The 13,780-nt window shown below is 44.7% G+C and overlaps 2 protein-coding genes across 2 annotated transcripts; both read right to left on the bottom strand.

Annotated features, from left to right (window-relative positions):
- Positions 1-752: 752 nt before the first annotated feature.
- Positions 753-1,953, bottom strand: LOC149496148 (uncharacterized). Its single transcript, XM_089721936.1, has 3 exons — positions 1,832-1,953; positions 1,104-1,766; positions 753-1,022 (listed from the first exon to the last, which is right to left on the bottom strand). The coding sequence occupies exons 2-3, from the start codon at positions 1,749-1,751 to the stop codon at positions 903-905; spliced, it is 768 nt and encodes a 255-aa protein (XP_089578062.1). The 5' UTR covers positions 1,752-1,766; positions 1,832-1,953; the 3' UTR covers positions 753-902.
- Positions 1,954-2,086: 133 nt separating this feature from the next.
- LOC149496147 (protein MAINTENANCE OF MERISTEMS-like) lies at positions 2,087-3,587 on the bottom strand. The gene is made up of 2 exons (XM_089721935.1): positions 3,188-3,587; positions 2,087-2,779 (listed from the first exon to the last, which is right to left on the bottom strand). The coding sequence occupies exons 1-2, from the start codon at positions 3,302-3,304 to the stop codon at positions 2,087-2,089; spliced, it is 810 nt and encodes a 269-aa protein (XP_089578061.1). The 5' UTR covers positions 3,305-3,587.
- Positions 3,588-13,780: the final 10,193 nt, after the last annotated feature.

Genomic DNA, 13,780 nt, shown 5'->3' with positions numbered 1-13,780 from the left:
AACTCCTCAAAAAGAGGGCACATCTCTTCCATCATGGCCCCGAACCGGAAAACGTGGGCCTCGGGGTCCCAAAATCTAATGCAGGCCCTCAAAAAATCCCAATCAATTACCACACTTCTGAGAGTAATGGCAGGAGAAAGACCGTACCTCCCCAGATTGATCTTTTCAACTTTGGAGAGACTCCTAGTCCAGCTGTGCATGCTATGGTTATAGAAGGGATTCATTGTTCTTTTCTTTCTTGTTTTATGTTATCTTTCCTAAAAAGAAAAATGATAAATAAATAAAAATAATGAAAGACTGAAAAATAAAAATAAAAATAAAAAAAGTATAATTTTTCTGGCACAGAATTCGAGAAGAGAAAAAAAAGGGGCTGAAATCCAGCTTTTATAGAAGGAAATTCAGAGTCGGTGGCCCGGCCCGGCGGCCCAGCCGCCGAGCCGGTGGCTCGACCCGGCGGCCCAGCCGCCGAGCCGGTGGCTCGACCCGGCGGCCCGACCGCCGGGTCAGCGACCCAGCCGCCGAGCCGGTGGCTCGACCTGGCGGCCCGACCGCCGAGTCAGCGACCGAGCCGCCGAGCCGGCGGCCCGGAACGGCGGCCCAGCCCGGCGGCCAGCCGCCGGCCCCAAAAAAAAAAAAAAAAAAAAAAAAAAAAAAAAAAGAGAGAGAGAAACTGAAATAAAATCCTTTTTGTTTTTTCTCTCTTTTCCTCTCAGACCTAATAAACCATGCATACATGTTTTTTTTTTGTCAAGTTTTGTTAGTACTGATCAAGTGCAGGTACAGATAAAGCTCAGTACAAGATACATATCAAGTGCAGGTACAAAAGTTCAGTACAAGATACATATCAAGTGCAGGTACAGACAAAAGTTCAGTACAGCAATAAAAAGGTAGAGCAGAAGCTATCAGCGGCGGGGCCTCCTCCTCCTCTGATCATCAAAGGCCATCTGAGTCCAGGCCACAGCCACTTCTTGCTGCAATCCAAGAATCAGCTCCATCATCTGATTAACCAACCCGACAGGAACCTGAAAGTTATACAGAGAAAGACACGAGTCAATATCAAAGCTCTTACAAATCCTTTTTGTGAGAGATGTATCAGGTTTTACCTCAGTAATGTCCTCGGAAGGAAGAGCCAGGCGATCCACACCCTCCAGGGAGACTTCTCGAGTAGCTGGAGGGCCGTCGGGTACAAAGTGGGAAATACTGTAGGGTAGGCGGAGATTAACCAGATCCGGATGAAGCGGCCCGGTAGCCTCCAGAATGGCCCGAGGAGCCCTAGAAGGGCCTGCCGGTCGGCTAGGCCCGGCCTGCGAAGAACCCCCAACCGGAGTAGAAGAAGTAGGATCAGTCACAGGCCTCCTCCTTGGAGTCCTAGTTGAAGGACCCGAAGCTCGGGAAGAACGAGTGCCGAACGGCTGAGAAGGAGCCGGTCCTTGGAAATCATCAAGACGAGATCCAATGGGCTGCATTAAAGTAATGCGGCAGAATTCATCATAATCTCCCTCCATAACGAATTCCAAGTATGGAATGCCCTCGGTATGAGTAGCAGTGAGCACCATCTGTTTGCCCGCTCGCATGTCAGTGGGAGGGGGATAAGGGACAGAACGGCAGCCTCTTATTTGGATGTCCACTCTTTCGCCCAAGTAATATCGGCGTAAGAATGGATGCGACAGAACCACCCTCCGCTGAGTCAAAGTGTCTGACCGCTGGAAGCCAGAATCAGCCTGAATCCAGCTCTGTAGACGGGCAGTCATTGGCCCCACTTCAGCCTACAAGATTTTTATGTTAATAAATCATTTTTATTTAACATATCTAAAATCATTAAAGCACATACCAGTTCCAAAGAGCATGTATCAAAGAAGGCTCTCAGTTCCTTCAGCGATTTCTTGCGCCGAACAGCATGAAGACGTGATTTGTACCATCTCCAAGCCAAAGGTGCCAGCCCCAATTCAAGGTCAGGCTGAAGCAGCTCGGGGCGAGTGTAAGGAAAGTATTCGAATGCCCAAGTCTGTGTAAAAGAAGAAAGAAAAAAAAAAAGAAGAGTCAGTGAAAAAAGAAAAATCCAGATGTAGGAAAAGGAGAATGTTCCTTACATTACCTCCCAGAAGTAGTAAGTTCCGCTGAGTTTGCAGTGACCTCGACTCAGAGCACACATATCATCATACGTGCGGCTCAGAATAGCACCAGCCCAGTCATACTCCTTTAAATGGGCCAGATTCTCCAAACTCTTCAAGATAGAGGGGTTAAATCTCTCTTTTCTGTTGGACCAGAAGGTCGAAGCAAATAATAGCAGCAAGGTAAATCTGGCTACCTGAGTAGCCGTCAACTCTCCCCGCCCAAATCTAGCATAGATGTCAGGGGCCTGGAGGGATAACCAGCGCCTAGAAATGCTCAACGCGGGAGAAACCGTGCCAGGCTCGACAATCCGGGGCAGGTCCAGCCCAATCAACTCCAACATTCGGTCAGAGGAGATCTCAGACCTCCAATCATCATACAGCTCAATCGGTCGAACTCCGAAAGGGATCCCGGAAATCACAGAAAAATCCGTAGGAGTCATTGTCAGCTCGCCCCAAGAAAAGTGGAAGGTGTTGGTAGTGTCCCACCACCTCTCGGCCAAAGCACCCAATAATTCCTTGTGATTGTTCCGAGCCATGTCAAGGTGTCTTAGATAACCCAGATAAGACGGGCGGATAATTGCACCCACCGGGTGGCTGTAATCAAGAATTTCGGGCGGAATTCCAGCTATTGAACTCTCGCCGACATCCAACTTAATACGGCAATCCTAAAAGGTAAAATGACCTAAGAGTTACTCCTCGGTTCCTTACTAAGGGTAATATCTTAGTGCTTTCCTAGCATGCATACTGATAAACATAATGAGCAAAAAATTACAATTTTGGCCTAAGGCCCAAAAAATCACAATTTGGCCTAAGGCCCAACAAAAAATTCACATTTGGCCTAAGGCCCAATAAAATTCACATTTGGCCTAAGGCCCAATAAAATTCATTGTTTGGCCTAAGGCCCAAAAAAATCACATTTTGGCCTAAGGCCCAAAAAAAATCACATCTGGCCTAAGGCCCAATAAAATTCCCCTTTGGCCTAAGGCCCAAAAAATCACAATTTGGCCTAAAGGCCCAATAAAAATTCACATTTTGGCCCAAGGCCCAAATAAATAAATGAGAAATGAGCTTACCTGGGCAAAGATGCCGGTCACGGAGGCGTGGGTATCAGCTTCCACCGCCAGATTGGCATCATCAAGGGAGATCCCCAGAGACTCCAGAAGGTCTTCATCACTGCTATAGCCTGCCATGGTGAGAAAGTTGAGAGAATTGGAGAAGCTCTTTGTTTTTTTTGAAAGTTTGGAATGAATGAAAAATGAATTCTTAAGCTATTTATAAGGAAAAGGCTAAAAGGCAGGTCTTCCGGACGCGTCTGATTTTCGCCTCTAAAATTTGGTCTTCAAACAACCACCGACGCCCATAAATCATTTTTATGGTTGCCGGTGGGGGGCAACTGTGAACACTCAAATTTTGAGGCTCAAAAGCCTGTTTTCTTCCGGACTGCGAACAGTCCGGCCGGACCGGAGGCCTTTCGGAAAGTTCATTGGAAATATGCCAATATGGTACTTGAAACGTCCGGAAAATTACGAGGATCTCGGAACTGGTCTCGGAATATTTTTTGGAGGTCCGGAACTCCCGGAAAAGCCCCCGGAATAAACCTGCCTGCCCCGGTGGCTCAGCCACCGGAGCCAGCCACCGAGCCGGCGGCCCATCCCGGCGGCTCCGCCGCCGGGAAGGCCGCCGACCCGGCGGCCCAGCCGCCGAAAGACCGGCGCTTGGCTGCGGGAAGGCCGCCGAGTCGGCGGCCTAGCCGCCGAGCCGGCGGCCCATCCCGGCGGCCCAGCCGCCGGGCAGGCCGCCGACGAACTGGCGGCCCGGCCGCTGGGCGGGCCGTCGAGACCCGGCGGCCCGACCGCTGAGACCCGGCGGCCCGGCCGCCGGGAGGGCCGCCGATCCGGCGGCCCAGCCGGCGGCCCGGCCGCCGAGACTTGGCGGCCCGGCCGCCGGGCGGGCCGCCGAGCCGGCGGTCCATCCGGCGACCCAGCCACCGGAAACAGTCCGTTTTGCGCCTATAAATACAGGCCTCGGGCCTCCTTTTTTCTCACTCAGTCTGTGTTGACGGACGCTCCTTCTCCCTCTCGCTCCTTGCGAATTCTTTACTGCTTTTTTGCATTTTAATTTAGCTTTTATTGCTTTCTTTCTTTGTTAAGTGGTCATTAAAATTAAATTAATTAATTTCCCTTAACGAGGAGCTTAACCTGGAGTTAAGAAGTGGCCGTCGACTAAATCAGGTACGCAAAACTAAACTCTGTTTTTTTTAATTTTAGCATTTCATGCATGCTTCTTTTCTACTCCTCTTAAATTCTATAACTGCATAAATGCATTCATACCATTAACTAGGCAAATAAATTGCCTCAATTAAATAAATTTAAGCTAAATGCCCAGTTAATTAATGATCGTGGTATTAAAGTTTAAATTCGACAATATTGGCTAAAAGCCTAGTTAATCAATAACTATGGTGAAATTGCCTTTATTTCGAACAAGTTTTGGCTTAAGTCTAATTAATCAATAATTGTGACTAAAAGGCCCTAATTAAACACTTTTTTTATTATGGCAATAAATTGCCTATATTTCAATTTAATTAATCACTTTAGGCAAACAAATTGCCTATAAGTGAAGATTAACCTTTTTAGCGACAAATCGCTTAAATTAAATTTCTTTGGCTAAAAGCCTTCAAACAATTTTTTTTTGGCAAATAAACTGCCTTAAATCAATCAACTTTGGCGACAATCGCCCAATTAGCATCATTTGGCAAATTAATTGCCTAAACCAATATTTTGGCTTTAAAAGCCTTAAAACAATTCGTTTGGTACAAATGCCTTAAAAATCAATCTTTTGGCAAGAATAAGCCCAAATTAAATTCTTTTGGCTAAAAGCCTCAAAATCAACATTTTGGCACCAAGTGCCTAAATCCTTCAACCTTTTTGGCAAAATGCCTAAACAAAATGCACAAAGCATACACACACTCATGCATAAAGCATCCCATTCAAAGCCCTCCAAAAGAGGCCTATCGAACTACGTTGACTTTGATCTTCCATTCAAACGGAAGTACGTAGGCACGTTCGGGATCTAACCCCGGGCGGCAAGTCGAATCACATAACCTAGTTTCATCAGCATGACATAGTCTCGGGATCCACCTCGGGTTCGAAGACCATGCCTTAGACATTGGGCTAATTAATCTAGTAACTAGGTTAATTAAAATTGGAGTCACTTAGGGTTTTTCCTAGTTTATCCTAAAACAATTAAACAAGGTGGCGACTCATACATTCACGTGCATTTCTTCCTTTAGTCACATGCATTCACATGCCTATGGCATTTTGGGGAGGGGTTCACATCCTTAAAGCTTGGGTTAGAGATCACCGCATGGTGAGACCTTTACCCGATCCTACCAGTGTTCAGACTTCTCCCGAGTACCGGGCCTGGTTCATTGCCGCTGTCTGGCCGATTGAAAGACCAAGGAGGACTGCACTGCTGAGTGTTCTTGAAGGTTGGGTTCAGGCTGATGTTGAAGAGGAGTTTGGGACAGGTGAGGAGATTGTGCTGGCCCCTCGGACAGGCAAGGCTGGGCAGAGTTCAGTAGAAGACTCAGAGGATGCCGCTCCGCGGAGGCGACAGGATACCTAGACTCTTATGAACTTTTGTGATCTTTTTCTTGTTTTGCCTTTCGTTTGGGACTTTGGATTTATCTTTGGATGTATGCTTTACACTTTCTCTAGTTATTTTGGACTCTCTTGCTTGATTCTGGATTATTTGATTTTGTCATTAGGCGTTTGAACTTTCCAAGCATTTGCCATCTTTTATTTATTCAAGCTCTAATTTTTGCCTAAGCCGCCCTTTCGAGTTTTCAGCTTAGCGAGCTACCCCCTTTTTCCTAAGCCGCCCTTTTCGGGTTTTCAGCTTAGCGGGTTTTTCTTTTTTTTCACTTTTTTTTTCTTTTCTTTCCTCTTTTTTTCTATTTGGCAAAGAAGAAATGAATTATGAAATGATTTTTTATTAATGTTTAGACCGCGCCTAATGAAGGCTGCCTACATATCTCTGATATATAATTTCTTTTTTTTCAAAGAGAATCAGGTCTAATGTAGTTCATCTTACATTATGCAAATGATTACAATTTACACAAAATATCTTTTTAATTGATCTAAATTACTTGGATTAGTGAATTCCAAGCCATCCAAATCAGTCAAAATAACGGCTCCGCCTGACAAGATCTTCTTCAACACATAGGGTCCAGCCCAATGAGGACGGAACTTCCCCCGTGGATCTATGACCGGTTGTCTAATTTCCTTCAGAACCAAACAACCTTCTTCCAGTTTCCGGTCTTTGACCTTCTTGTTAAAATGTCGCGCCATTCTTCTTTGATAAACTTGAGTTTGGTGGATTGCTCGCAATCGCTTTTCATCCATACCCAAAAGCTGCAAATGATAATTCTCAGCCCAATTTGCTTCACTGATCTGGCTTTCCCGGATAACCCTCGCCGACTGAACTTCCAGCTCAATAGGCAATACTGCTTCCATGCCATATACTAAGGAATACGGGGTTGCCCCAGTAGGTGTTCTGATTGAAGTCCTGTATCCCCACAAGGCATTTGGCAATTGTTCGTGCCACGCTCTATGCTTTTGAACTGTCTTCTACAAAATGACTTTTATAGCATTGTTCGCAGCTTCGACGGCCCCATTTGTTTGTGGGCGATAGGGTGAGGACTTATGGTGCTGAATCTTCTTTTGTTTCAGTAGGTCCGAAAATTCACTTTGAAAGTGAGATCCGTTATCCGTGATGATCTCGAATGGTGTTCCATACCGACAAAGGATGTTGGTACGAACGAACTGTGATGCCTTCTTGGCATTCAAAACGGAATAAGAAGCTGCCTCAATCCACTTAGTAAAATAATCAACAGCAACCAGAATGAATTGATGGCCATTGGAAGCCTTTGGATGGATCTTTCCGATCACATCTATGCCCCAAGTTGCGAAAGGCCATGGTGAAGTAATGGGATTTAGACTGGCCGGAGGCTGTCTTTGTAGCTTAGCAAAAACCTGACATTCGTGGCACTTCCGCGCGTGCCTCACGCAATCTGCATTTATGGTCGACCAGTAATAACCCAGGTTCATAATTTTCCGAGCCAAAGCTATCCCGTGCATGTGCGGACCAGACTCCCCATTGTGTAAGGAATTCATGATGCTTTGAGCTTCTCCTTCATCAACACACCTTAGATGCAGGCCATTCCAACTCCTTTTATACAGAACTCCCCCAGTAAGGAAATATCCAGATGTTAACTGTCTCAATGTCCGTTGATCAGTCTTGTTGGACCTCTCCGGGTAAGCTTCATTCTGGAGATAATTCTGTATATCCCAAAACCACGGCTTGTCATCGATTAGATTCATGACATGCGCTGCCTGTTTCTGCAGCCGAACCGTCAGAGGTCGGATGATTTGATCTCCCCCTACATTAACCATGGAGGCCAAAGTAGCCAGAGAATCTGCAAACTGATTTTTGGCGCGTGGCAGGTAGTGGAAAGATAGTTCCTCAAACTGTTGAGCTAACTCGTCCAAGCGTCGTAGGTAAGGAACCAACCGCTCTTCCTTAATTTTCCATTTCCTTAAAGCTTGAGAGACTATCAGGTTGGAATCTCCGAAAACCCTAAGGATTTTTATTTCTTTTTCCAGGGCCGCTTCTAACCCCTTGATGCAAGCTTCATACTCGGCTTCGTTGTTGGTACAGTCGAAATCTAGTTTGACTGCGATTGGGACGTATTCTCCACAAGGAGTTTTGAATACGACTCCAATCCCGTTTCCACGGTAGTTTGAAGCTCCATCGAAGTACATCTCCCAGACCTGACTTTCCAAGTTTAACAGGTCTTCGTCGGGGAACTCTACCTCCGACATTTGGTCTTCGACCGGTAATTCTGCTAATTGGTCAGCCAAGGCCCCGCCTTTTACTGCCTTACGTTGTACAAACTTTAAATCATAAGCCGCAAGCACTGACACCCACTTTGCCATCTTACAGTCAAGAACCGGCCTTTCCATAAGGAATTTCAAGGGGTTAGATTCAGAGATTACATGTGTAGTGTAAGACGAGAGGTAGTGTTGCAGCTTGGTACAGGCCCAGACTAGAGCTAGACACAACTTCTCTATCTTGTTGTATTTCAACTCATATTCCAGCATCCTCTTGCTAAGGTAATACACGGCATTTTCTATCCTTGTATCCTCTGCTTGTTGAGCTAATATGGCCCCCATTGCTTCTTCTGTTACTGACAGGTACAGTAGCAAAGGCTTTCCTAGCCTTGGTGGTTGTAAGACTGGCGGGGGATAACAGGTATTGCTTGACTTGGTCGAAAGCTGCCTGAAAATCCTCATCCCATTTGACTGCCACTCCTTTCCTAAGTAGCTTGAAAATTGGGCCACAGGTATCGGCCAACTGATTGATGAAACGGCTGATGTACTGTAGCCTTCCCAAGAAACCTCGGACTTCTTTTTCGGTCTTTGGTGCTGGCATTTCCAGAATAGCTTTGGCCTTCGAAGGGTCAATCTCTATGCCCTTCCGACTAACCATATGCCCCAGAAATACTCCGGACGTGGCTCCAAACAGACATTTTGCCGGGTTGAGCTTCAAATTATACTTTCGAAGTCTAAGGTGTGAATACTCAAATTTTTAGACTCGAAAAGCCGATTTTCCCGGCCGCGGCGGTGGTGGCCGCCCTTAAAGGCGGCGGTAGCGGCTGCAGTCGCCTGTGAATACTCAAATTTTTTGAGGCTCAAAAGCCTGTTTTTTCCGGACTGCGAACAGTCCGGCCGGACCGGAGGCCTTTCGGAAAATTCACCGGAAGTATGCCAATATGGTACTTGAAACGTCCGGAAAATTACGAGGATCACGGAACTGGTCCCGGAATATTTTTTGGAGGTCCGGAACTCCCGGAAAAGCCCCCGGAGTGAACTTGCCTGCCCCGGTGGCTCAGCCACCGGAGCCAGCCGCCGAGCAGGCCGCCGACGGACCGGCGGCCCGGCCGCCGGGCGGGCCGCCGAGACCCGGCGGCCCAGCCGGCGGTCCATCCGGCGGCCCGGCCGCCGGGACGGCCGCCGGGCCGGCGACCCGGCCACCGGAAACAGTCCGTTTTGCGCCTATAAATACAGGCCTCGGGCCTCCTTTTTTCCTCACTCAGTCTGTGTTGACGGACGCTCCTTCTCCCTCTCGCTTCTTGCGAATTCTTTACTGCTTTCTTGCATTTTAGCTAGATTTTATTGCTTTCTTTGTTTTGATATTTGGTCATTAAAATTAAATTAAATTAATTAATTTCCCTTAACGAGGAGCTTAACCTGGAGTTAAGAAGTGGCCGTCGACTAAATCAGGTACACAAGTTAAACTCTATCTATTTAATTTTAGCACTTCATGCATGCTTCTTTTCTACTCCTCCTAAATTCTATAACTGCATAAATGCATTCATATCATCCACTAGGCAAACAAATTGCCTCAATTAAATAAAATTAAGCTTAGATGCACGGTTAATCGATAATCGTGGTATTAAAGCCTAAAATTCGACAATACTGGCTAAAAGCCTAGTTAATCAATAACTATGGTGAAATTGCCTTTATTTCGAACAGTTTTTGGCTTAAGTCTAATTAATCAATAATTGTGACTAAAAGGCCCTAATTAAACACTTTTTTTTATTATGGCAATAAATTGCCTATATGTCAATTTAATTAATCACTTTAGGCAAACAAATTACCTATAAGTGAGAATTGATCAAGTTTTTCAGCGATAAATCGCTCAAATCAAAATTTTTGCTAAAAGCCTTTAATAAATCACTTTTGGCAAACAAATTGCCTACAAGTGAGAATTAATCAGTTTTCAAGTCGCTTAAAGCAATATTTTGGCTAAAAGCCTTTAATAATCGCTTTTGGCAAACAAATTGCCTACAAGTGAGAATTAATTCTTTTTTCATAGCGACAAATCGCTTGAATCAAAGCTTTGGCAAAATGCCTTAAAACTAATCAATCTTTTGGCTTTAAAGCCTTAAATCAATTCATTTTGGCACAATTGCCTTAAATCAATCAATTCTGGCGACAATCGCCCTAATCAACTTTTTGGCAACAATTGCCTAAATCAACTCTTTTCGGCTAAAAGCCTTAAATCAATTTTTGGCGTCAAACGCCCAATCAACTTTTGGCAAACAAATTGCCTAAATCAAACTTTTTGGCTAAAAGCCTCAAATCATCAATTTTGGCAATAAAATTGCCTTAATCATTTTGGCGACAATCGCCCAACAAAACACCTTTGGCACAAATGCCTTAATCATTTTGGCGACAAATCGCCTAACCAATCTTTTGGCTAAAAGCCTTAAAATCAATCATTTTGGCGACAAGCGCCTAAAATCAATCATTTTGGCAATCAAATTGCCTAAATCAATCTTTTTGGCTAAAAGCCTTAAATCAGTCAATTTTTGGCAATAAAATTGTCCAATCAACATTTTGGCAACAAATGCCTAAAACAATCAATTCTTTGGCAGAATGCCTAAACAAAAATGCACAAAGCATACACACACTCATGCATCAAGCATCCCATCTAAAGCCCTCTAGAAGAGGCCTATCGAACTACGTTGACTTTGATCTTCCATTCAAACGGAAGTACGTAGGCACGTTCGGGATTTAACCCCGAGCGGCAAGTCGCAATCATTCAAACTCACTTAAACATTCCATTGGTCCAATCATCTTGCAAAGCATTCATTTTTTGGTTAGTTTCATCAGCATGACATAGTCTCGGGATCCACCTCAGGTTCGAAGACCATGCCTTAGACATTGGGTAATTAATCTAGTAACTAGGTTAATTAAAATTGGAGTCACTTAGGGTTTTTTCCTAGTTTACCCTAAAATAATTAAACAAGGTGGCGACTCATACATTCACGTGCATTTCTTCCCTTAGTCACATGCAATCATATGCATATGATATTTTGGGGTAGGGGTTCACAGTTTGGCGACTCTGCTGGGGATAAGTAATGCAATCATTTTGCATAAAGTGGACTACCATTGTTGTGTAAACTAACCTGTCCTTCTTTAGGGCATTATTTTACAATACTTTGTTTTGCAGGGTACCTTAGCACAAATCAAGTATTCTTTCTTTAAGAATACGAGATGAGGAATTTAAACTCAAGTTGTACAAATTGATTAAGACATTTTAATTTGTTGATTTATTTGCACGAATTGAGAATCCTTTTCTCCATTGCATAAAAAATGAATTTCAAATGAATTTTTTCTCTCTCTGTTCAAACTTCTGAGTCTGGATAGCAAGTAGCGCTGATCGACAGGTCTCCTTGATTATGTCGACGGACAGCCAAAGCGTCCTCCCTGTTACTGCAAACCATCCCTAATCCTTTTGGGGGTGGCCCATGGGTATGCGTACCGTTGGACCCACGCGAAACTCTTTGTTTCACATGTGGTTAGGTATATCCTTACTCAAGGTTCAAGGGTCCCTTAATAAGCCAATACTCTATTTGTGTCATAGCCTATAGAACCTATCCTTTAAGGCTGTATGCACCCAATGATGCTGAATCATTCCATTAAAATGAATTATGTTGTGATGTTGTACGCATTCACGCATTCATCCCATACTTCACAAAAAAAAAACAACAGTTCATTTCAAAGCTGGAAAATCACATTTTGGTCCCTGAGACCTGAAAAATTCACAATTTGGCCCAAAAGGCCCAAAAGTTCACAATTTGGCCCCTAAGGCCCAAAAAAAAATTCCCAATTTCGGCCCCTAAGGCCCAAAATTCCCAATTTGGCCCCAAAGGCCCAAAAATTCACACTTTGGCCCCAAAGGCCCTAAAAGTTCACATTTTGGCCCCTAAGGCCCAAAAAATTTTTTTGGGAACTTAGGGTCTTTCGAAAAGTCGAGGTGTCCAGCCCTAAACACTCTACCTTACATATCACATCCCATGGAGTTCTATCCTAGGTGTCCTAGCATACCAATATCACCCCACATCACAAGGGTCATGTCCAAATACCTCGCCCATACACTACCCTACCTCACACTATCTCACATACCCTATGAAAATACCTTATAGTCTAATCATTTTGACTATGTCCTTTCACAGGTACCCCTCCAAAGACCACCTGTACCCGAAACACCAACTGAGCTCACAAGTCCAACAACCCCGACTGCACCAATGGCATCACTGTCTGACATCCAAAACCTCATTGAACAACTGGAAGCCAGAATGGAGGCTAGAATGAATGAGGCATTGGCTGCCCAGAGGATTGCCCTAATAGCTGAACTAGGTGGTGGTAATGGAAATGGGGCTTCCGCCGGGGGAAGTGGACCTTCTGCCTCCAATCAAGGACCTGCTGCAGAACCGACAAACCCTACCCTTAACCTGGATGACATGCCCTCTGGAACTGCTTTTGAGCTGGAAGCTCAGAAAATAAGAGAGAAGTTGGAATTGTTGGAAAGGTCAATCACCGCCCTTAAGACACACAAAGAAGTCGTGGACATGGACTCCTTGTCCTTATTCCCCGAAGCAAGATTACCTACAAAATTCAAAATGCCCAACATGGATAAGTTTGACGGAACCACTTGTCCCAAAACGCACCTGAAAATGTATGTGGGTGCCCTAAACCCGTTTGGCCTGAACAGCGAGCTCCTTGCTCAGTTGTTTCAGCAATCTTTGACTGGTGCTGCATTAAGATGGTTTGTAAGCTTGGATTGTTCCAAAATGAAGAATTGGGAGGACATATGCAATGCTTTCAACACACAGTACCATTATAATATCGAAGTGGATGTTACCCAGAGGGAGCTGGAAACCACTAGACAAAAGAGCAATGAGTCTTTCTCCTCGTTCCTTTCGAGGTGGAGAGCCAAAGCTGCTCAAATGATCAACCGACCCTCTGAACAGGAACAAGTTGACATAATAATCAAGAATTTACTGCCTGTCTACCAGTCACAGCTTCAAACACAGTACTTGCCTACGTTCCAATCGCTCATTGCGACTGCAACTAAGGTGGAAGACTTAATCCAGTTGGGTCAACTCAAAGAAGACTCATACAAGAAGCAGAATCATGCTGGGTCCAGTGAGACAAACGAAATAGCCAGTATAATCCCCACGAATCCTTTACGTGTTGGGAATTTGGGAAACAATCAGCCAAGGAGGCAATATACTGATCTCGGCATGCCAACTCTTTTGGTGTTCCGAGAAGCAGTGAAAGCAAATTTACTGAAGCCCTTAGAAGCAAGGCCATTACCAAACCCCCTGCCCCGGAATTTCAAAACCAATGAGTACTGTGAGTACCATCAAGGACATAGGCATAAGACCGAATCATGCTGGACTTTGAAAAACCGTCTACAAGACCTAGTTGACAATGGGTCCATCATCCCCAAGAGCAAGTTGAACATCAACCAATCCCTTGCCTAACCATGGGATTAATGCAAAAAAAAATTTGCTGAACAAGAATCGTTCGATCCTTTCGAACTTTTTCTTAGAATTGAATGAAGTTTGTGTCTGAGAAGGTTGAGATCAAGCCTCCAAAAGAACAAAGGTATTGTTCAAGACCAACAACAACATGTCTGATCGATTGAAGCATCGAGAAGAACAAAGTCACTACAGTCAATCCAATCCTAGTCCATCACAGCCCACCTAGAGTCTATCTTTTAGGGTCTAGTTTCTTTTTTCTTTTCATTTT

The sequence above is a fragment of the Jatropha curcas genome, chromosome 5, assembly GCF_041381405.1.
Source record: "Jatropha curcas cultivar XTBG-Jc1 chromosome 5, XTBG_Jcur_1.0, whole genome shotgun sequence".
NCBI lineage: Eukaryota > Viridiplantae > Streptophyta > Magnoliopsida > Malpighiales > Euphorbiaceae > Jatropha > Jatropha curcas.
Note: the sequence above shows the minus strand (reverse complement) of the source record. Positions and strands in the feature narration are given on the sequence as shown.

What these genes read in the sequence shown, in the direction of transcription:
- LOC149496148 (XM_089721936.1), bottom strand. Translation starts at nt 1,751, where the DNA reads ATGACTGCCCGTCTACAGAGCTGGATTCAGGCTGATTCTGGCTTCCAG. An exon ending in CTTCCGAGGACATTACTGAG is followed by an intron (nt 1,023 to 1,103) that starts GTAAAACCTGAT and finishes TATAACTTTCAG; the next exon opens with GTTCCTGTCGGGTTGGTTAA.
- LOC149496147 (XM_089721935.1), bottom strand. Translation starts at nt 3,304, where the DNA reads ATGGCAGGCTATAGCAGTGATGAAGACCTTCTGGAGTCTCTGGGGATC. An exon ending in TGACCGGCATCTTTGCCCAG is followed by an intron (nt 2,780 to 3,187) that starts GTAAGCTCATTT and finishes TTTACCTTTTAG; the next exon opens with GATTGCCGTATTAAGTTGGA.